This window comes from Haliotis asinina, chromosome 2 (genome assembly GCF_037392515.1).
Source record: "Haliotis asinina isolate JCU_RB_2024 chromosome 2, JCU_Hal_asi_v2, whole genome shotgun sequence".
Taxonomy (NCBI): domain Eukaryota; kingdom Metazoa; phylum Mollusca; class Gastropoda; order Lepetellida; family Haliotidae; genus Haliotis; species Haliotis asinina.
In genome coordinates, this window is record NC_090281.1 from 42,799,578 (window position 1) to 42,824,749 (window position 25,172).

The 25,172-nt window shown below is 38.7% G+C and overlaps 2 protein-coding genes across 3 annotated transcripts in view; one reads left to right on the forward strand and one right to left on the reverse strand.

Annotated features, from left to right (window-relative positions):
* Positions 1–1,528, reverse strand: part of LOC137273726 (kinesin-like protein KIF14) — a 34,845-nt gene extending 33,317 nt beyond the window's left edge. Inside the window, exon 1 of the mRNA XM_067806535.1 lies at positions 363–1,528. Coding sequence (XP_067662636.1) covers positions 363–1,039 — 677 coding nt within the window. The 5' untranslated portion in view covers positions 1,040–1,528. The remainder of the gene's footprint in view (positions 1–362) is intronic.
* Positions 1,529–4,191: 2,663 nt separating this feature from the next.
* LOC137273732 (cubilin-like) overlaps positions 4,192–25,172 on the forward strand; it is a 73,226-nt gene continuing 52,245 nt past the window's right edge. The window contains exons 1-5 of one of the 2 annotated variants that reach the window (XM_067806539.1): positions 4,192–4,304; positions 10,603–10,677; positions 21,202–21,234; positions 22,294–22,503; positions 24,216–24,314. In XM_067806539.1, the coding sequence (XP_067662640.1) occupies positions 10,620–10,677; positions 21,202–21,234; positions 22,294–22,503; positions 24,216–24,314 (400 nt within the window). In that variant the 5' untranslated portion in view covers positions 4,192–4,304; positions 10,603–10,619. The remainder of the gene's footprint in view (positions 4,305–10,602; positions 10,678–21,201; positions 21,235–22,293; positions 22,504–24,215; positions 24,315–25,172) is intronic. The other variant, XM_067806540.1, reaches the window with a different exon arrangement.

The window sequence follows — 25,172 nt, forward strand, 5'->3', positions numbered from 1 at the left end:
TACATACATTATTGATTATATCTAAAGGCAATATGAAAGCAAATAAGCTAGAGTCATATCAGGGTTAGGAAACTCTGACCTTAACCCCAACCTTGTACACACACACCCGCCACCCCCCAATAAAATTTTTAAAATGGAAGGAATGTTTTATAACAGGATAGTTTTCTGATACTAGTTTTCCATCTTCTTAACATGCTGATCCTGGATCGACGCCATGAATATCTCTTGAAAAGAATCTCAATAAAAATAATCATGTCATTGAATATAACGTGATGTAAACCCAGGATTAAATATCTATAAACATTAAAGCCAGAAAATCATAATAATGAGAACTTGATGAAACTAGATGACATTCAACCTACCTTTGACTGAGTGGTCTGACGCGGACAGCAACAGTAACACTTGTACAGCTGTCTTCATCACTGTCAATATCACCTAGGTCATCATAACTCACATCATATTTCCGAGGTGTTTCCATCTGTACAACTTTGTAGCAGTCTGGTGTCCGAAATATGCGGCTTTCAAGTGTATGACGTCTTGCAACTTTTGTTGGTGTCCGAAACGGATCTGTACTTGAAGGCGCTAATTCAACATCAAAGATGGGCTTTTTAGGAGCCTCATCAACTTTTTTTATCTTAGGGGGCAGTGTGTCAAGTTTCTTCTCCTTTGGGAGGCATTCATCTGTTTTTTTCATGATTTGATCCTTTGTTTCATCAAGACTTGAGTCTGGAGTAGATGTGTCGATTGGCTGAGGTGGGTTATCCATGCCTTTGTTTTCTTTACCAATATTTAAGCCAAGCTTTTCTGTAAACTTGGACACAAATCTTGACATAAGATTATTGTCCATCGGGGACAAGGGGTGGATAGCTGCCTCGGGTTTAATTACTCCAGTGGATTGTGTCCCTCCAATAGATGTTTCAACCGTCTCTTCGTTGAACGTTACACCTTTTGTTTGAGGATTGGATGGAACATGGGGTAGAAGCCTTTTACTCTTCCCCCTAGGAGTTGTTTTTTTCGGCGAATTTATCCTTCCCGACATGTTTACACTCAGTGATTCCGTATCAAGTTATCAAGCCTCGATGTATAAAATATATCACTTTCGGTAAGTCGCCTAGCCAGGCAACATGACACAATCTAAAGGTATTAAACGTACCTTTCGTTGTTAATCCTGTGACACTGATTGCACTGTAAGGAATGAATTCGATCGGAATCAGTCGCACGCACCAGGATTACCTGTTAATCTCTCTCGATACACAATTGTCACGGGCCACCAAATGTCAATGTGAACCGGTGCCAAGACCAAATGAAATCTACAATGTAATGCACAGTTTTCGCGCACACGCCATTACTCACAACCATAGTCAATCACTTGTGATTTTTTAAAGTTGAATCACCTTAATACACATAGATCATAATCTCCCATAACGTGGTTATCCATTTGATTAATCCACCATATGCAAACATTATCCACTTCGGGACTTGTTTTGAAATTGCCTCGCCTTTGCGCCAGCTTTCGGCTCATTCGAACAAACACGGTTCTGATTGGCTAATATTCTTAGAAGCAGACATTTTCTTCAGCGTTATGTCTGAGTCACAGGGGGCCTCAGTCGAACAAGCTAACCAATGCGCATTTTACGCCTTTTAAAATTACAAGGTAAACAAAACTCTCCATGACACGAAACCAAATGTACTCCCTCACACAAACTAAGTGCACATTTCTACCTTGGTATAAAAGAAAAGATGTCCGCAACAATTAATGTCCTCTGATCCTCTGGTTTTCATGAGAGAAGCACGAGTTTGAAGTTCTTGAAAGACATTTAGAAGTTGAATGAACGTGAATGACACGTTTTATGGATAACAGTTAGTATATAGTACCACTTGTGTAAAGAAACCTTTTAAGAGGTTATCCATAAAACCTGTCACGTATTCATTCAAGAATATGTGTTTCAAATTAGCAGTTTGTATTCAGAGAGCTCAGTTATTCTTCCCAAAGTTATGTTTTTTGTAAATACAACTAACCAGTTTGCGGAATAGACACTGGTCCGCTAGCCTGTGACTAGTAAAAATCCAGTCGGGCCAATATATCCCCACAGTCACTGGCCCGTTTGGCAGAGGGGGCACTATCCACGCAAAGAGAGTGTTATATCAATTCTTTGATGCACAAAAACTAATAGCTTAAAAATTCTAGGGAGGCAGCTGCCCCCATAAGTTAAACTACATGTTTTAAATCATGCAAAATTGTGGCCTGAAAAATGTTGGTATGTTTCTTCTTGAAAGCTTTTTGCTTAGTTTCTGTATTCAGATTTGGGCTTGTGAATTATTTAGTTGCCTCACAATGCACCTGGACTGTATTGAATATGTGTGCTGTTTAATGTTAATCTATCAAAGAGTGCACTTACCTGAATACCTCAAACAAACAATTAATAAAAGCTCCAGATGAATTGTGTATCTGCGTATAATACATAGTCAAAAACTTATCTGGAGCTCTGAAACAACTCCCGCTATTACACGAGAATCGAATCTGTGTCATATTTCCTTAAAACGCTTGGGGTTTTTTTTAAACATTAGAATATAACCGAAGGACGTGACAAATGTCTTTGTTGATATTAGTGCATATGCAGATTTATGTGATCTATTGGAGACATTGGCCTATACAGTGCTCGAATAAGGTAAGTGCCTAATATTATACATATGACATTTATTAAAATCATTGCTTCAGTTTATAGAACACAATCATTCTACTTGCTTCACGTTGTCATTGGGTTTTCTCTCCATGCGGTCAGAGACAATAAAATACATCAGAGGTCTCTCCTGCTACAATTATTACACCTACACGCTTAGCTCTAGTCTGTCGTACAGACCCTGAAGCAAACATATCCAAGAAAGTATACTGAATACTTTTAGTTCCCAAACGTGTTATTGATATTGGACAAAGACTGTGATCAGGTTCGTGGTAGGAATCTAAAGACATATTTGGCAGTTGCTAGTAAACAATGATTGACAGTAACAATAGTAATAGTGATAGTCTGCTTATATGGCGCTTATATCCAGGCACATTACCCGCTGCGTACATCACTCTCCTTGGTCATAATATCATAGTACTCTCCGACATATTTGCAACTCTCTGCATATCATACAGCCATGCTGCCTCCTAGGCGCAATGAGCCTGTCACTAACATTGTCAGCATAACCTCGCGGGTACCCATGTTACAAGTGGGTGAACTGAGACAATGCGGATCAAAGTATCTTGTCCAGGATACCACGCAAATATGTCTACCTTGAGACCCGAACCTAGGTGCCTCCGCCGGGCATCGAACCCGGGCTTTCAGCGTGATAAGCAGACCCCTTACCACTGCGCGCATACTGTTGTGCTCTGCAGTATATAAAACATTGGGTGGAACTCACGTTCGGTTGATGTCATCAAAAATAATCAGTGGAAAGCACGAGTCCATATTGAATGACAGTTTACAGACGAACCTGGTGATTTCCAAATGCATATGTCATAGGTAAAAGTCTTCTTAGCTCTTATGGAAGTACATGTCGGTGAAACATGGGCATTTTAGTGGAATGTATTCGTACGTTTTCTTTTATAATACGTAAAGTCTTGGAAAGCGTATGCACTCTTATTCTTTTTTAGAGCATGATTAAGTTGTATCTAATTATCTTGCAAAGATTTGAAAGGAATATGCTACGGAGGGGGTTACTGAGATGACTGTCACAGACACGATGCAAGCTTCCATAAGACCACACGATCATCACTTGAGGGGGGAGGGGTAGCCTAGTGCTTAATGCGTTCGATTCCCCACATGGATACAATGTCTACTGTCCCCTGCCGTGATATTGCTAGAATATTGTTGAAAGCGACGTAAAACTGAATCCACTCACTCATGACACGCGACAATCTACAAAAGGATTATATATATCGTGGTAGTGCAGCACGCCTGAGTATCTGCAGCTTGATTGACAAGGACACATCGAATTCTGTAACATGAAAGTGTAGGACAGGTGACAGCTGGTTATCGAGGACAAGTAACAGTCTACAATAATACAAATGCAGACAATCTAATCTTCATTTCTAACATATATCCCTGAGATCTATGTAAATATTTGCATCTTTGAACTCATTACCACACCAGGCATAACCAGCACATAACGTTCTTTTAAAGTTTGTCACCAAGCTGATTTTTTTCTAACGAAAAGTACTTTACATTTGAAAGGGGTGTATAACTCTGCTATGGTGGTCACGCGTGAGTGTGTACGGAAGTAAGGACCTGAACTGCAGTTGAATATTTTACTGATCAGAGGTTTGTTAACACGCAATGATTAAGGCAGAGATATAGTGCATTTGTTTTAATTATGTTTCAACTGTTGTCAACATGTGACAACACTGCGGGACTTGTGAAATTACATTGCTTGTTACATGTCCATATCTACTAATCTAGTTTCCTTTTGATCGTGCACAGAGACCATATATCGTTGCATGGTATATACTCCAGTATATGGTCTCAGATCGTGCACTATCGAACCTATTGTCAAATGCCTTTTTGCAGTACGCTTTTAAAATAACTGAAATACATTTTGATATAAAATCATGTATTTTTACTGTGTGTTAATGTGATGTATGTGTGAGCAAACAACGCAAAATGCAGTAGCATTTCATACATGTATGTTATTAGATGGCAGCTCTCTGTGGGACAGTGTCTTTATAAACAAAACAGTGTTCAAGTACAAAAAATGCTTTGACATTGTTAATAGTCTGCTTGCAATTTCTATGGCAACTACCAGCTGTCTGTGTGTTGGTATTTCAAAGGAGTGGTGAGCAATTTCAAGAAAATATAATTGAAGTAACTCTAAAACCAAATGTGAAATATTTATGAAGCTGCTTCATGTTACACTGAAGTGGGTCAGTAAACTGATCGATTCTCAATCCTGCAAAAATTTTAAAATAATCTTGTTTCAGTAAATGATTGGTAGGCATGAGAGTAAGGCCGACATGAAAGTTTATATATTTGTCAACTGTTGAAGTAAGGGCGATGGTTACCAAAGAAACCTATTCTGACTCTGAGTAAGTACTGTTGTTGAAGTTGCTTAAGTCGGTATCAGAGCATATACTGTCATCAATAAATGCATGCTTCTCATTGGAAGGTACGCTGGAAGAAAGTCCACATTTACAAGCTTTGCAATGCCCTTTAAAGGTGATGTTTCCAAGACATTTCCAGTTTTGGAAATATGTGCTTTCCAAAAATGTGCAAGTTTGGAAATATCCATAAGGGGGGATAACTGTTGGATGGTGGTAAATGATTGCTCTTTGCATGCTCTAAGACCTAATCCTCTTTCTCTCTCTCTCTCTCTCTCTCTCTCTCTCTCTCTCTCTCTGTGTGTGTGTGAGTGTGTGTGTCTGTGTCTGTGTGTGTGTGTCTGTCTGTCTGTCTGTCTGTGAGAGAGAGAAGAACAGATTGTTCAATATTTAATAGGAAAAAAAAGAAAACAAGATGGAATCTACTCAGATTCTTTATAGTTACCATGATTTTCAGGTTGTTTGAAACTTGTGGTTATTTGTCATTTGTATGCATATTCCTAAACATGTTTTACTGGAATTTTAGTTATAAATATTATATAGATAATGATACACATGTTTTAAGTGAAAAAGGGCCAAATATAAAACCACACCCTTTCAGAGTATGACAATCAAAGATGGAAATGTTAATAGATTTTAATGATATCTCAGTGCTATACAGCTCTATAACCATAGTTGTATGTTCATTCTGTGAATAGTCAGAATTGGCATAAATGTTATCTAAAGAAACGTGGAATTGAACACAGTTTATTAAAAGCAGCAAATATATATCATTCTTTATGATCACCCCTTCTATATATGACATTTCTACAGGTACATACATCGTTCAGTCAATTAAGTTTTCCAATTGCTAAATCTGTTTATAGTTCATTTTGTAATGTAACAAGAAAACTAATGGATTTTTATATGGATAAAAGTATCAGAAATAATGAGTTATCCCACCACTGAACATGGCTATTGTAGATCAGAGGTTAGATTTTCAAGTTATTATGGGGCAGTGGGGTAGCCTAGTGGTTCAAGCATTCACTCATCACACCAAAACCCTGGGTTGGAATCCCCACATAGATTCAATGTGTGAAGCCCATTTCTGGTGTCCCCCACTGTGATATTGCTGGAATATTGGTTAAAGGTTTGCATAAAACCTTACTCACTCACTCACTCTCTCTAGTTATTATACTGGGCATTAAAATCAGTATATCACTTTGGGAGGGAATGAGCCCAATTGTTTGAATTAACCTCATCAAGTATGCTGAGCTAAAGATGCAAACAATATGTTATTGATGTGATTGTTCAGTTTGATGTATTATGTAAACAAGTTAGTGAGAATAGTGAGTGTAAACAAACTATTGATGTGATTGTTCAGTTCGATGTATTATGTAAACAATTTAGTGAGAATAGTGAGTGTAAACAAACTATTGATGTGATTGTTCAGTTCGATGTATTATGTAAACAATTTAGTGAGAATAGTGAGTGTAAACAAACTATTGATGTGATTGTTCAGTTTGATGTATTATGTAAACAATTTGCTGAGAATAGTGAGTGTAAACAAACTATTACTGTGTATAGTTGTGGTTATAGACGGGATGTGTGTTATTATTTACATTTCATCTTTGTAACAATTAGTCATGGTGTGATCAATTGAAATAGTAAAAGATTGGTTGCTGTGACTAAAGGGCCAAGAAATCCATCATGGCTTCTCATAACTGAAGACAAACAATTCTGGAACACTTGTTTGAATTAACAATATTTTTCACGTGGTTGGTTTTGTCTGTTACATTTCATAAGCACTGCAAGCTTGTTCCTTGTCATGATTGAATTTGTGTTGAAGACTCCAGGAAATTCACGTTCTTAGCACATTATTCATCCGTTAAAGATGGGAAATTCGGAAAATAAACTGAAAACATCTACATATTTATCTTCATTTCTTGTGCAATGACAAACATAATCAGGAAAATTTGATAGATGAGGCTAATGAATTATTTTCGATGATTGATCGGTTGTAATGAACAGATCATCAGTTATGACATTTTGACCAACACTAGTAACAATGACTTTAATGTCTTCAAACAGGTCAAATAACATTTTTCTTGGTTAAATGTAGCAATAAGGATTATAGGTTTCCTAATGAAGGAGTAGGAATATAATCTGACACTTTGTGTTTCTTATAACAAAGAGGTTTAGATCCATGAAATTCTCTTTCTACTGAGTATCATTCCTAGGATGTTTACTTTGCTGCAGTATTGATCCAGGTTGTGAACACATTCCAGCCAGCTGTTCTGTTTGTTGTGGGGTTTTTTATACAACAGATTCTGAAGCTGGCTCTTTTGCACAAAATGTATAATATGTACATCATTTGAACATGATGGAAGTTTTTTGTACCACAATTGCTCCTGAAACGGTTTTTGTGGACAAAATGCAAGATTATACTGTCAACAAGACCAGTGGTTGCTAGATGTCAGTTCAGCTACTGATATCGTCTGCAGGACCAGAAAGTAGTACATCACCCAATGTATAAGATGACTCTCCTTGAAAACCCTCTAATCCTAGGTATGAATGATCTGCGATATGCATAGCACTATATAGTAAATGCCATGTGCACAGTGATTGGTTGCCTAGCTGGGGACTGTCCTCAGTCATTGAGTGGGTCACTCTAGCATCAGTGCAGCCTAAGTGTAAGATTTAGAATTTTCTTGTAAAACTTGTGCCATGGTATGAGTTCACATATTCAAGAACTTTTTGTAGAACATTAAGATGGCCAAATCATGAAATTGATAATGTTTAGAGATGTGAAACTGAGGCTGTATCTGAATTTTAAATTTGGAGGAAATTTGAAGTATAACTAACTGGTGAAGTCTGTTAGTAGTGTTACTGTTAGTTCTTGTCAGTGTATGTATTTGTGAATATCATTTGTTTGTGTTTTCACTTTACTCTCATATCTTTTATACAATGAAATACTGGAGTCGTCAGAATACGTTAGATTCTAGTATTCGTCATATTCATTGAACATAAAGACAGACAGACAGATGGACATACTGTATTCTGTATTTAATGTCCTTGGACCACAATGCAAGTGTAAGTAAAAAATAATTAAGTATACAAGCTAAATGAATGTGTGGACTACAACGTGGAGTACAGCATTTCAGGGATAGAAGTTTTGCTTCTAATCCTTGACACAGTACCTGACACAGGAAATTAATGCTACATTTAGTAATGGAGATATTGTTTCTTTTTTCAGTTTAGTCCTAGACTCCTACAAAGGTTTTTGATGTTGATGAAATGATTGGCAAAACAGTGTCGTCTATATTGCGTCAAACGTAAAGAAAATTTGTACTTTTTTCCCACAATGTAGTTTGGCAAGTATGTTTCCATGTTCAGTAAACTTTTAAACAGAGACTAATCGTCTGAAGCGTCAGCATAGAACAGAGTTACCATGGTAACTGATGAAGAATGTGTTGTTAAGTGTAGATACCTGGTGCAGAGAAACGTACAATTCAGTTAATAGTATTTGTTAAAATATTGAACTAAACCATGTATCGCCTGAATTGTCTTCCTTCCAAAGAAGCCCCCAGTAAGTTTCGCAATAAAAACATCAAAACAAATGAGCAGAAGAATGTCTTTCGGAGAACACTGCCAACCTTGCATCTAGACGTACCCTTCTTATGTCTCTTGCCCCAGCTAGTTCAGTGACAGTGAAGTAACTCTAACAACATCCACCACAATCAAGTGTATCTCTCATATCAAAGGTCAAAGTCCATTAGTTTCTAAAATGTTTCTCATTGTACTGATTCTGTGAAACTGATCATTTAGTACTGAATGTATAGTTTGATTTGGTAAATCAACAGATCAATAACAAAACCATATTCGGGGACTACCATAAGGTGCCGCTATAATGTATGTGTAGGTGTGTCTTGTTAGGACTGTCATGATATATCTTAGTGTCAATTATCGTGATACTGTATCTGATAATTATATATATATCAATACACTATCGAAACATGTCAAAATCTGTTTCCTTGACATTAAAATTGTTAATTTTCCAAAGGAAATGGTGGTTATGTCAAAATTTAAATGATTACTTGCCATCAGACAGAAGATCATTTTTTTAATGAAAATAACTAAAAATAGCATTTCATGACTTGCATTGAATCAAATCATATTTCAAAATATTGTTTCCTGTTGGTATACCACTCCAAGCTGCTGGGCTACATGTTTCAGTGCTTGCCTTGATTGAGTGAAGCATTACCAGGTAAAATCACTGCTTCAACATACACAGCTACAATCTGTAGTCATGAACTCAGTAGTCCAGCAGTTATCTCCCCTTCATCCCATAGCAAACACATCTCATTTCCCTCCAGTTAGTTAAAACAACTCACAGGATTTACCTGTCTGATATAATGAATTCATGTAAGTTAATGATAAGGGTCTAGAGTAGGAATGAAAGTGGAAGACCTTAAGGGGATAAGAGAAGTTTAAGAAAAGTTGCAGATTTTTTATGAATTAAGGAAACTTAGTTGATTTAGTTGATGAATTAAACATGAATGGTAAGAAGAAAATTTTTATAAACAGAAAAATAGCAGTTGCACTAATGTTGAAATTCATTGTTTAAATAAGAAGTAACCATTAGTGTACAATGAGAAACTGAGATGACTTGTCATTGTCATTGCACATGATTACAAGCCATTGGCTCATGATAGAAACGATTTCAATGTTAGACACTTTTAAATCTGTCAGTATTTCTTACCTGACTAGAAATGTCAGTTGTCTCTAACAGAAAATCTATAATATTCATTAGTTTAAATAATTCAAACAGCCATTGATTGTGTCCTTAAGGATTTACAGTGTAACTTATTCACATCTACATCTACCCGTACAAAACACAATAATTTATGCATTAAAATACTTTCCTTCCACATGTAACACATGCAGAGGTACATAATGCCATTTAGAAAGTGGTCAAATGTGCCAAATGTCATTTTCAATATTCCACTTTCTTCGTTTCCCCAAAGTACTAGAATCTGTAGTTTAGGAAGAAAGTGTAACATAAGGATAGCATTTGTTACACACTTGACCTTATCTTATCTTATGTAGTTAATTCTGTTGTTCCTTTAGGAAACCATATTACAAATATAAAGGCTTTTAATGAGTTCATATTAGTTGCTTTACTTTTGGAGGGGCGGCGGGGTAGGCCAGTGGTTGAAGCATTTGTTCATCATCCTGTAAACCCAAGTTTGATTCTCTACATGGGTAGAACATGTGAATCCCATTTCTAGTGTCCCCCACCATATTATTGCTGGAATATTGCCAAAAGCATCATAAAACTCATTTAACTCACTTTTTAACTTTAAGTATCAAAATGTAATCTCAACCATCAACACATCAACCTACATCCTGAATGAACCAGCTGATGTGTACAGAAACAGGACATACAAGTGTGATGGGTGAAGAAGGGGTGGGTGGTTGTAGAGTCATGTCATCACTCATCATCAGTCATGCATGGCCAATTCTTTTACACTTCCTGTTTGCAGATAGCAGAACAGTGAAGATGTGTCCTGGAGGTGTTGGTGGTCTGCTGCTTCTGCTGGGTGTGGCATCACTGTCAGGTAGTGTATCTCTGGAACCTTTAACACACAACGTACACATAAATAGTGGTCATTCTGGTCAGATGTCAGGAACATAATGCGAGGTGAAACAGGGTTTTACATGACGTCATTCCTGTGTATTTGATGCAACAAATTCAGAAAAGTCTCTGAAATTATCATCATACAAGTTGAGCTTGACATAAGAGTGGTGAGTAACTCAGAATAAAATCGTTCTGATAAGTAAACAGGGATAATTTTCGGGAGGTCTCTATTAATTTAGATATTTCTTTCAGTTTACAGTATGCTACAGTGAATAAATCACATGCATGATTATTTGTTCAGTACACTGCAGTTTGTATACTCCCTTTATCCCTTGGATTACGCTCTAGTTTTCATGACGCCCAAATATTGAAAATGACTTCCCGAAGTAATACTGTGTCATATTCTTTCCAATTATGACTAGGTATGAAGTTCCCTATTTCTGACTGTAAAACTGCAACTTCATGTTCAATATGGTCACATGCATGGATGCTGAATTTGGTGATTTGGATTTCTTGAAAACAAACGGCAATATGTCTCTTGTGAATTCACTCATTCATCTTGTACAAGATCTTGTACAAGTAGATGAATGCTGCAGGTCAGAAGTATTTCTCACAACTTGCCCACTGTTCTTTGTGTTGAATCATATGATTTTTCCAGAGATGCCAACCACTCCTATTTTGGAGGAATTACTCCAATTTTCAAACTTAAAATCTACACTCAGATTTGTCTGTTAAAAACTCTGATTTTTAGAAAATACAAATATGTTTATAAATTTAGAATGTTTGAAAGAAGTTTAGTAAATAGCCGTTTGAATATGTTCATTTGAGTTAAGTATTATCTGGTTAGGTATGCTCAGAAGTTGCATATTCCCAGCAGACTAAATCTCATTTTGTAGAGAAGGCCCACCCCAGACACCCACCGTCAAAAGTGTCCCGATCCCCCTCTCACACTCATTCCCTTCAGGGCTTGAGAGTTGCTTTGGGCAAGGCATGACTCCGCTTTCATTTGATTCAGGGTTGGCATCTCTGTTTTTCAGCAGTCACTGTCTATTAATGATGTTTTTTCTGAAATGACTTTTTGACTTTGTCATTATTGAAGGGAAAATGCATGCATTGTTGATCCCTTGACATATTTGCACGTGATTACAAGCTTGTTTCCCGAGATTCCAAATATGTGGTCAGTTGTTTTATTTTAGTTTTTATCCCCCCCGGCATGTAATTATTTTCTTGGTTTCCATGGAAATGTTTTGGACTCAAAATGGAGGGATGGGCTTCATTCCCGGAGCACAACTCGAAAACCATTTCATATCTTTCAACAAATCTTGGCAGATATGTGAGATAGATCTTGAAATTGTGACTTTAGTGATTACAGATATATGGCATTTATAATTTTCATGAATTCCATGGAAACAATTCAACCTTTGTCTAAAAAAACAATGAATAACTGTGAGATGATTTGTCCTTTCAAACATGTGGGGCCCGGGGGGATATGCCATCTGCTGATGACTCTTGTATTTAAACCCTGAAGTGCATGACATTTGGAGAGATGTCATCCCTTACCATTGACTTCACCATTACTCTTAATCTGTGTAAACTACGCTTTTCTACTCATTTTGTGAAAGTCAGTAAAGTGGATACAATTTTACAGGGAATTGTTTGATAACACACCAATGCAGGTTCAGAAATGGCCTTACACTGATAGGAATGACTAACTCTTTGCATCACACTTATCCCAATTGACTTATAAGATTACAGTATTGTGTGTCACATGACCAACAATGTTCAATGTATGGATCTTCATAATGATTGGCCAAGTGTTTTTCTGTCCAGAATCTTCGTTTTGTGAAAACATGCACCATGTGGAAGTGACCGACAGACAAGTATCACACTTTTTAGCTTCAAATTATACTTTTTGACCACCAGTATTACACTAGCTATTTGTAAGATAGTTTACTGCAGCGATAAAAGGGATAAAAGTCACAACATGAGCACTAGTGTCTCACCTCACCGCCTGAATGAGCAAATACACTAACTTACTGGGAAAGACGAGATTTATCTGAGTATGCCAGAGTGGTAATTACACAGTATTCAGAAACATCAATCAAAATGTCAAACATGAAATGAATTGAAACTGATATTGTTCATACTGTTAATTTTTCCTTATCCTAACTTATTGATTATCTCCTCTTCCCTGATGAAGGTAGTGGAATACCTGAAATCCCTTTAATGTTCCTCTCTAAAAGAAGCAGACCTAAAATACACTCACCCATGTGTAGCCTCCCCCTTTTCCTGCACAAATGGTCAGCTGACCGACCATGCTTGTCAATCTCTCCTTTTCGCCTGACAAGGGCGGCTGTAGTTACCTGTAATCTCCACTACGGCGAAAAGTTTTTCAACTATTTTGGTCCTTTAACTCTATTTATGTCGTATGCAGTATATGTATCACAATTTGTTTATTTGTGATTATTGTGTGTTGATATAGCACATATTTCGTCGATTTTGATGAAATCGTGTTTACAGTGTAAATTACGACTGTCAGCGGTTGACCCGCCTTTAGTTGCTCTGGTGTGTAAGCCCTTATGTTTTTCCACTATTTGCTGTGAATTTTACAGAAATTTATCTGTTTCAGAATTTATTGTATAAATTCGTTCTTTTCACAGGCGTGCGAGGGACAGGCAACGTCGACTTTCATTAGTCATGTCTAATCGGATGATTTAGCTTCGGGTAACCGTTCTTTCATTAACTGCTGAATTTCACTCCACTTACCAGTCTGGCGTGTACCCGGGGTTATACCTTGGGTCCAGCAAGTCGTCCCCAAGACCACAGACGAGAACTTCCTCAGGAATGGGGACGTCACAGCCTAAGACGTCTAGATCACCATCAAAGAAGAAGTCGTCTGCAACGAAGTCGTCGCAGAATCTACATTCTTCTACGAGGAAGTCCTGTAGTGACAACCCGTGAAGGTCCCGGGGTAGAATAGGCCTTCAGCAACCCATGCTTGCCATAAAAGGTGACTATGCTTGTCGTAAGAGGCGACTAACGGGATCGGGTGGTCAGACTAGCTGACTTGGTTGACACATGTCATCGGTTCCCAATTGCGCAGATCGATGCTCATGTTGTTGATCACTGGATTGTCTGGTCCAGACTCGATTATTTACAGACCGTCGCCATATAGCTGGAATATTGCTAAGTGCGACGTAAAACTAAACTCACTCACTCACTCACTCCTGTAGTGACAGGATCGTCCCTCTACAGGAACGACATATCTGCGATGAGCCGTCATTGATTGTACACATCGAGCAGCTTGTCCACCGGCATAGACGACTCCGGGTCGTCAGACAACACAGACTTCGTCAGCAGCCTCGGTCATCACAGCAGACATCTCTAGGATGTGCAGCTGTGGCTGCACTCAACGCAGCCATTCGACACAGACACTTTCATGCAACATGAGCTTGGAGGTCATGTTGGAGAAGAACGAAGACTACAATCTTCAACTACTTTGACTGCTGCTCCATGTGAGCACTCAACTAGATCTGTACTCACTCCAGAGGATGAAGAGGAGACATATGCACGCACCTGCTCAGGAAGATCGTCACTGTCGTCCTTATCATCCCCTCGCAGTCCGAAGAGAGATCCACCTACTTCGAGTGAGTGCACCTGCATGGGCGAGTGCACTCACGTGAATGACCACACCCGCATGTGTGAGGAAGCTCACATGGGTAAGTGCCCTCACAGGTCTACTCATCAATGAAGAAGATCTTCATCAATCTCCCCAGCTCGTCGAAGGCTCGTCCCCTTCATACCTGGACTCACAAAAGGATCGACGGCATCCATCGAATGCGTTGCAGTCATGGAAGGACGAAGACAGATACTACCGATTGTCATCTCCGGAGGAAGCCCTCTTTTCGGACTCAGAAGTCACATCGTGGATCATGAATGGTCTGAACTTAGTCTCACCATCCAAGGACACCAACTAACCCAACACTTAAAGCATGAAGAAGGAAGACATATGTACGATTTTTGAGAAGTTATCTCATTCAAGTCAGCATCCAAGTTTCAACAACAACATATGCCACCTTTCAACGCTTGTCATTTCCATCTTCACCTTATGGAGAGCACCAGCTGTAGATGAGGCATACAAAATCATCAGCAGTCCCTGCAACAGATCTTACAAGATAGATGACAAGCAGCTTGCTCAGCTGGACACCTATACGAGACGCACCTTCTTCGGACGTGCTCGATTTAGAGCCATCAACGAGACTCTCATCTCAAGTTCAGCAATCCTGTGAATGAGGAAGAGTGAATGATCCTGTCAACTTTCGTTGCTCAGAAGAAGGATCAACAGTTTATGTCCGAACACCTCGTCTCAACTACTGCAGGATTGAATCTACTTCCTCGAGAGAACGAGATATAAGAAGTTTAATACCGGTGCGTCCAGGAGGTACACATTGAAGATCAGGGTCAAAACGACTGCAGTCTAAGTACGAGGGGATGTCAATAAGTTTTGAGCCTTCCATAGAAAAACACAAAATGTTGGCATGAACCACATTTATTTTTCAACAAGTCAAGACACTTGTTGTGAGTCAAGACACTTGTTCCATCTTTTCTGCCAGTCGCTGATGCCATCTCTGTAGAAGGCGCCATTTTGGTCCTCAAACCAAGCCTCAGTAGCAGCAATAAGCTCGTTATCATCCTGAAATCTACAACCACTCAAGTGTTTCTTGAGATTTGGGAACAGATGGTAATCACTTGGTGCCAGGTCTGGAGAGTAGGGGGAATGCGGCAAGATTTCGTACCCACATTCCTGGACAGCAGCGGCTGCAACGTGAGAGGTATGTACTGGAGCATTGTCTTGATGTAGAAGAATACCACGTCTGATCTTGCCCCGGCGCTTCTCCTTGATCGACTGTCGCACTTGCCTCAACAAGTTAGCGTAATATTCCCCATTCACTGTTCTTCCTTTTGGTAAGTAATCTATGTGGATGATGCCTTTGCTATCCCAGAAGACTTCCGCCATTACCTTCTGGAGGCTTTGAACTTTTTGGTCCTGGGAGAAGTGACATGTTTCCATTCCATGGATTCTTGTTTGCTCTCAGGATCATAATGGTGGATCCACGTTTCATCACAGGTTACTAGCCTAAAGTGAAAATCTTCTGGATTCTTGTTGTATCTGGTTAGCATGGAGTTGCTTATGATGACCCTTGTTTGCTTCATTTCATCTGTAAACATTCTTGGCACCCATCTTGCGCACACCTTAGACATGACCAGATGTTCATGAAGAATTGTCTCGATGAATCTGTGTGAAATGCCTGTGGTCTCCTCTAACTCATGGAGTGTGATTTGACGATTTTCCAGCACAAGTCTATGCACTCTGTCAGTGTTTTCCTGACTAGTGCTTGATGTTGGGCGACCTGGACGGGGGACATCTTCAAGACTTTCTCTACCATGCTTAAATTCATTGACTCATCGTTTGATGGTAGCAGATGAAGGGGAAGACTTCCCATAAACTGCTAAAAGCCTTCCTTCAATGTTCTTCGCCGAGTTTCCTTCAAGAACTAAAAACTTAATTACTGCTCTATACTCAATATTATGGATTTTCACTGCCGTGAGGGGGGGTCTCTTTCTGTCAATGTGAGCTGTTCAGTAACTTCTGAGAGTAGGATACCAAAACTTATATATCACATCAGCTACACCCCAAGGTTCAATGTCGTACCATAGACTGTGACACCTGGGTATGAAAAATGCTCCAGGCTCAAAACTTATTGACATCCCCTGGTATATCTTCAATGCTCTGACCGGACATAATGATAAATCTTGAGTATCATGAGGTCCCAGGATTGAAGATAATGTCGGTATGTGGCATTGTCTTTCCAGATGACCTGTCAGTTGATTTTTCCGAATAAAATCCCATCATAGACCCAGATGAGCTGTCTGCTGATGATTTGCATCAAAACTTGTGTGGTTGAAGTCTAGAGCATGAATTTCTGACATGCATGCAGCTGTAGCTAAGGCAAGGAAAAAACAGTTTTTTCTGAATTCGCAGTTCAAATGAATCCGATCAAGCAGTTCGTATGCATCATTTGTGAGATGTTGAGGCACGATGTTTAGATCCCATGCTGGAGCTCTAAATCTACACTGTTGATCTTCCAACTTGTAGGAACTTGTAGTGTAGGAAGGCAAGTAGCTTGGGTACTTTAGTCAGCTTGGTTCCTGTTTCCATGGTGATGACTGAGCTAGATAATGTAGAGCCTTTCAGACCTCTGGAATGTCGTAAGTGACATAAATATTCTGCTATCTGCGGATATGTTGGCTTCAGCTACCTCAGTAGTCATGAGGTCCAAGTATTGAAGACAAGACCGGTATGTTGGGGTTCAGTTGACCTGGCAGCTGGTTTTCTTGATGACTCTTGGTAGCAGCACTGGAGGGGGAAACGCAAATGCATTTTTTACTTACCAAAAGGAAGAACATTGAATGGGGAATATTACGCTAACTTGTTGAGGCAAGTGCGACAGTCAATCAAGGAGAAGTGCCGGGGCAAGATCAGACGTGGAATTCTTCTATCAGTGATCAGTGCTGTTATATTGAGAGCCTATAAAGCAGCAGGAGTAGAACCTCCACGAGCCTCCAACCCACTCGAACTCAGAGCCTTGGCCTCTACACTAGCTCTACATGGGAACTGCTCGCTATCAACTATAATGGAGGGCTGCTTTTGGATGTCAAACACGGTGTTTGCTAACCATTTTCTATGAGACATAGCCACGGAGGACGTCTCTGGCATTCATCACTTTGGGCCTTTTGTCACTGTACAGCAACTAACAGTTCCCCGAAGGCACTGAGTTCAGTCACCTGTTTTATCATGTGACTTGTGGGAGCCAGACGCTCAGCAGAGTATAATGGTGGAAAGTCCATGTGCACATATGAAAGAATGAATAAACTCGATTTTTTTATACTCTTTTTATCACTACATATGAAAGTCTTCTGGTTAGTCTTAAACGGAACACCATTCTTTTTTAAGAAAACTTGTTTAAATGATGCTAAAAAGCCGTCTGCTTCTCTCTCGCTCACAAACGAAACCACAGACAGGTTACATAACTCTGTTGCCAGAGCCCTGCAGTGACGTCATAGAAGGAATGATTTTCAGTTAGTTGTATACAAAATGTGTAGGAAGCTCGTCATTTGCTCCTTGGTGTCGGGTGATGGTGTCACTATGCACAGATTTCCCCCAGACCCCGTAGTTTGTGCTTAAATTGGTTGTGTGCGGAGCGGGCGTTGTTGAAGCCTGTGGTATATACTAAATCAGATGTTTCACCCCCTACCACTCTTCCAGGAGAGAAAATGGAGTTCAAGTTTCATCGAGTTTATGAAATCAAGACTGCCTACTACACATTGCTGACCAAAAAGATTTTGCATGAATATAACGCTTTCCTCCTCGGAAGTTAGGTTGTGGTCGAAGTGGCAATATTATCGTAAGTAATACCATGTCAACCCCCGCCTTACTTCCAAGAGTGAAATTGTTATGTTATAAGCAATGTCATGTAAAATCCTATTGTCCATCAATAAAATACATATTTTGCTACCAGTGAAAAGTAATTTTGATTTTGTGAGTCGATGAAAACAAACTTATATAATAGCATTTATCCTCAGACAGGGCGGCGACATTTTTGAAAATCGTGAAGTCTCCTAAAGTCTGTTAGAATTATTGAGATTATGGTTTGTTTTCATCAAGTTAGAAAATTGAAACTACTTTTTACTGGTAGTTAAATATGTATTTGAATCATGACCAAAAGGAGTTTGCATGACACAACTTGTAACATAACATAAACGAGGTCGGGGTCGAAGTGGAAATACTGCACAATAAATTTCTCCCCTTTCAAAATTTACTTGGTTTGTAAATGCTTGTTCACCAGTATGTAGACACTTGTCAATATACGTCTTTATATTTGGTCTCATAATCCTAATTACTTTAAAATCATACTTGTATGCATTTTGAAACTTAATAAAAAGAAGCAATCCGCGAATGTATAACAGGAATGTAATATCTAGACATTTTATAGTTTGCCTATATGAATCATAATTCGCACGCAAACCCTAGTGTATGTCGCCTGTATCATTACATTTCACGACTAAAACAATGATTCTGTTGAGAGCTATGACAACTTGATAACAACAAAATGCAAATATTAAAATGAAAACATATTAAAGTTATAGGAGCAATGTCAATTACCTTGTTCGAGGAATGTATCCATCAATATCCAATATATAATTCATCTGCAGATTTCCCAAGTGATGTGTCTTTTAACAGTCTAATATACGAAAACGTGATGTATCGTTTCAGGTTTTTCACATTGCTGTATAGTCTCGCTGGTCACCCAAGTTAGCACACCTGGCAACTACTTGCATAATGTGCATCATTCTTCTCACAAAGTAATCTAGTTAGCCAATGATGAGCAATCGATCAATGTATTGGCGGTTAATCCTTTGAGAGAAGGGTGTTGTTTTTACATAGACACAGACACAACACAGTGTATTCAGTATGGATTAGTAAATGTACATACATAAACACTGCCTTTTGACAAATCCCCATTTGAACTCACATAAAAGAAATTAATAAATCAGTGTGTTACCGGTTAATCCTTAGATCGATCCAGACACAAGAAATGCCAAATGGGGACCTTTGTCGGGTAATCTAAGTGGCATTACCTCTAATTATACCTGTTATAAATTCATTAACTGAGCATCAAGTGAATGATGGCAAATAACATGTAGGTTTATACCACCTAACACGGATTACAACCTAGCGACACCAAGTGATTTTGACAGAATTGTCTATGAAAACAAGAGTTGTAACTCTGAAACTAGGCAAAGCAGGAGACAAAACTAAATGAGAACATATAGCTTTCATTTTTCACAACAGCTGTCGCGATTTCAGGTTTGTACAAACCTGTAAACGAAATAGTTTACCCCCTGAAATGTAGATGAATTCTGCATAGACCCTCACATCTATACCCACTATTACGTCACAGAGACACAACGCTCTGATTGGTTGAAATTTCGTTAGTGTTCTGAAGAGAATGTCAGTTACATTAGTTCATGATTTTGATGTGTGAGAAACAACAGCCAAAACACACCTTTTCAAGAAACATGAACATCGCATAAAAACGCAACCATCACGTCTCGTGCATTTTGAGTTTTTTGGATGTGCAGGGTCGGGTATATGCGCTTTGGACGGCAAGATGTAGGGTCGAAAAGTAGAGTGTTCGTCTGCACTGTTGTGAATTAAGACAAATAATTGCCATATTCGGGCATTGTTCATAGTTCGAATTCAGATATCTTATCTAGTCAACTTAGTTTGGTGGACAGTCATAAAAGGTGTCAATATTTAGTTTGGTGGACGGAGTGGAAAAAGGTGTCATATTTAGTTTGGTGGTCGGAGTGGCAATATCATTGTTTGGTTACCGTTTAGTTGAGCACATTTCTTTTTTTCTTCATATTTATTACTTACAAAATTTGTTTAACAATTCCACTGCCCAACAGTTAGCATCTGAGAATTGTGCACTGTTGTCAGAAAGGTCCATTTAAGGTAATATTAAAGATTGAAATGAGCAGTTTTAATGATGGGGTTACATTTATAATGATGTCAATGAGTGATTTATGCATTTGCACCCCCTAGAGCATATTTGATCTTTAAACAGACTAGCGCAAGTGATTAGGACCCTGTACTCGTAATGAAGATACTTGTACATAAAGAGTTGACATTTAGCTACATCAGAAGCTAGCAGGACGCTAGTTACTTTCGATGTCACCACATTCCAGTCAACGAAGTCTTCCACTGAAGACAAGTTTGACTGGATGTGATCCCCCCAGAATCTACAATGAATATTAGAAGAGCAGGACTGAATATTTCACCATTACAAGTTCCCATCGGAGGGGAATTATTGGACGTAATTTTGACAACCAGCAGAATCCAGCGTGGCCTGACCCACTGCTGTTTCCATCAGATTCTGTAAGCAATAAGCGTGAGTCAGGATAAGGAAAAATATGTGATTTTCTGAATAATATTGATATTTTATACTTATCCTGACTCATGGTGAAAGACCTCCCAGCTGCCCCTCACAGGCACGCTGAATTCCTATTATTCTTATATCGGGCAATTACAAGGAGAGAGTGACAAGCGTGGTCGGTCAGCTGACCGTTTGTGTGGGAAAAGGGGAGGCTACATGTGGGTGAGTGTATTTTACGTTTCAGGTATTCCACTACCTTCGCCAGGGAAGAAGAGATAAGCAATAAGCTTGAGTCAGGATTTGTATAAAATATCAATTTTATTCAGAAAATTACATTTTGCTGCCTGCATGTATTACAAATAATCTGAAAATTAGTTTGTTGTTTGCTTGTATGACAAACAAAAATTTGCTTTGTCGTGTTGTTCATGCCACACTTCAAAGTTATGTTGTGACATTATACAAAATTGTCCTAGTTTCTGTTGATGATATTATTTTTCTTTCAGCAGGCACAGCAGCACAAACACTGTATGCCGCAGGTAAGGAGCAATCTTGGCTAAAGCTTAGTCTCTGGAAATGATGTTTGTGAGACAAAGAAATACTCATGATACTGACTAGAACAGGCCAGTCCTTGTTTTAACCATAAAGGCCGAGCGCCAGACAGGGTACAAGAAATACCATATTTTAACCTATTTGGCTATGAGGCAGCTGGTTATTGAACTGGCGACCTTCCGGTCCCAAGATAGCACATAGAGGCAGTTTGAGACAAAGAAATACATGTTTAAATAGAAAACAATCCTCAATGAAATAGGAGATTGTTTCACATAGACTTAGCTAATACAGGAAGAATATTAGATGTAAGGAAACATGATATGGTACTGTGGCTGTGAGTCAATGAAGAGTCTCACTACAAGAGTTAGCTGACTTCTCAGGTTACATTACAGTCCTTCTGTTTACTGTAGTTCAGAGTTTGTGAGGCCAGACACATTTTTATATTTGTTCTACAGATTTTCTGAAAAGATTGTTTAGAAGTCAGAAACCAAGTCTGAAAGTCAAGGACTGACAGTATATCAATCCATTACGGTGACCATGACCACACAAACTGAGACCGTACCTGATAATTCTTTCATCATACAGAGGCATTTCTAAACTTCAAGTTCTGTTCTATTAACTATAGAAAGCTCCCTTTGAGACAGGGAAAGATACTAATTTTTCCTAAATAATAATCAAAAGAAATATGAAGCAATCTGATTATAGTTATAAGTCCCTGATGATTGTGTTGCAATGTTCTAAGGCCATACAAGTTTTATTTCTTGTGTCGGTCCTGCCGGTCAAACATAAGAAAAAAAGTGTAAATTAATTTTCCCATCTAAAAAAATAAAGTCCTAATGTTCTTATTGGCTTACAAATAAAATATGTTTTCATTGTTTTATATACACTTATACACTTCACAAATTGCCAAAAGTATGTATAGTAAAATATGTGTAGTATTTAAAAATAATATTACTTTGGTGATTTTTAAAAAACAACAATTCTCCTCGTGCCTTTAGGTTTTCTGAGTATCTTGTGTGATTTCTGATATTACTCTTGTCCCATAGCATCATGTGACAAGAACTTCACTGCTCCCAGCGCAAACTACACATTAAACATCACGGGCCCCGGCAAATGTTCTTGGCAGATCTCTCGCAACAGCGCTGGTCAGACCTCCATCGTCTTCAGGGAGTTCCTGTTGGGCAAGGAGGACTACCTGGTCGTGCATGATGGAAACGGAAATGAGTCACTGGTTGTCAATGCCACAGGGAAGAAGGGTATGAGACTATGTTATGAGACTATGTAGAGGATCTTTTCGCACCATAAAGTGATGATATCACTGTAATGATTGTTAGTTAATAATAAATTATGGGAGTTAAGATCATCTTAGGTCTGTGATGATCATAAATGTATGTTGATGATTCAATGTTACGATTATCTTTGTGCCTAGAATGCTTTGCGCATCAGGGCCATGGAGTGTTGTAGAGTCTTACCATAGATAAAATCAACTCCTTCTCATGTGGTACCTTTCTCTTAAAGTGATGGTACCCGTAAATATGACTGCCGCCATGTAGCTGGAATATTGCTGAGTGCTACATAAAATTAAACTCACTCACTCTGATGCAGATGTGTGCATTTTACTGAGCGTGTATGTATTGTCTATCCTATGTTAGGAATACAATGTAGATTAGGAATACAATGTAGATATTCTTCTTACCTGCAATCGCAGGCAAAATGTAGTGCAAATGGGGCTGCGCACCATAGAGAATATGACAAGTCTTCTTATATGCAAGCGAAGCGAGCAGAGGTTGGCAACATACTTCCATCGCTTTGGATCGAAAAATATTTTTCATGTCAAAATAAAATGTCGCCACCATCAAAGGTACACCCCCATTTCTTCGCGTAGTTGTTCTCAAATTTTCTACCCTATTTTTAATAATTACTCACGTGAAATATGTTTTATTCAACATTTTATGCGTCATGTGGTATATTCAGATCGTTCTTCACCTCCATTACCCCTGCCCGCTTCCAGTTGAATGGAGTGACGGAACAAGAATAAGCAGAAATTAAAAAGAAATACTGTATTGCCTAATTGTATCATGAACCTGTTGGAGTTTATTTGTCGTTTCTGTCGTTGCTATTGTTAGAATTTTTGTAACATTGATTCTACATAAAAACACTTCTGGCGTAATAGGCTAATGAAGCAGGGGAGGTAACTGGAAGTATTGGATATGGAATAATACCCTCCTGTTCCTTAACTCCATTGGCGCACAACGGTCTGATATGATGCGCCTAAAATGTTGAATAAAAAGTATTTCTCATGAGTAATTGTTCAACGTGGGGATGGAAATGTGAGAGCACAACCCAGTGAAGAGATGGGTATATACTTTTGATGGTGGTGATATTTTATTTTGACATGGTAAATATTTTTCTAACCAAAGCGAGGGAAGTATGTTGCCAAGCTTTGCTCGCACATAAGAAGACCGGTCATTTTTTCTCTGCTGCGCAACCCATTTGTGTTTGCCTATGCTGCAATATAGATCTTTTCTTCCTTCACTGGATGAACCTATTTAAAGTATCAGTACTTTCTATCAGTAAGATCAAGAACAATTTCCATTTAATTTGAAAAATGACACTGAGACTTTCACTGAGAAGATCGTATTTTCCGCCACTACAAAGATGTATAACTGTACAAGAACAAGTGTTTGTAACCTTACACCTTACATCATGGACAAAGAACAGCTCTGACCAAATCAGCATCTTGACTGATGAAGTCTTTTAAGCCTAGTCCTGCCTTTTAGCACACACAGGTTGTGATGATGCTAATGCAGGAACAACTAGTTGGGTGTGGTTGGCAATAAAGAGAACTTCTGTTGAAAATCCTATTCAGTTTTAATGTGACTGAAAGCACAAATACCGAACATAAGGCAACAATGTAATTCATATGATCATAATTAGAGATAGCTGTTGTTTGATGTTTCTATTTCAGATTCTTTCCTTGTGGTGGCCTTCTCTAAAACAATCCGTATTGAATACTCCCAGGCATCAAATGGTTCTGTCGGCTTGGCATTCAATTATCACACAGAAGGTCAGTTATTTACAATGACATTGTTTAGCAAAGTCGTATCACTTTCCTGTTCTGAGTGTCCAATGTACTAGGTCATTCTAAAAATGTGTGTGGCATACGTACTGAAAGGTCTAAATTGAAACTTTATTGAAGCCTTTGTTGTGGGAATATTGTTTATGTGTTAGAACAGGAACATCAGTGTATGACCCATGAGTAAGGTCAAGGTCATGTGACAGTATTTATGGGCGCATCCAGCAATTTTGAATTGAGGGGAAAGGGGTGGGGGGGTCAGGGAGTTTGAACCCTCTGAACCTCCTTTGGCCCCACCTACAAATAAATAAAAATCTTCAGTGTCATGTTCAAAAAGGAGGGGTGTGAACTTTGTTGTTGTTGTTGTTGTTGTTGTTGTTGTTGTTGTTGTTGTTGTTGTTGTTGTTGTTGTTGTTGGGTTGTTATTTCAGACTATGTCAGCTTTTTCCTGATGTCCCTTTGAATGAACATGATAGTTCCAACTGGCAGTCCTTATTTATATGTTGTTTTTGTTACATAGCCTCACTTGCAGATTATGTGTAAGACGACATGTTAGTATGATGTGTGAATAGTGAGTAAGTGAGTGGGTATGGTTTTATGTTGCTTTTAGCAATACTCTCGTAATATACAGCAGGGTACACCAGAATGAGATTCACATATTGTACCCCTTGTTGAATTGAAGTTGAATTGAGCCTGGGTCTTTGGTGTAAAGAACCAAAGCTTTAACCACACAGCTACCCCACTGCCCCTGGTGACTGAATAACTCCCATTGACTGCAGTCCATGAGCAGTCTTGTTATTGAAACATACCCTCTCCTGTTCAAAAATGTTTGCAGGCTTTCGGGAAATG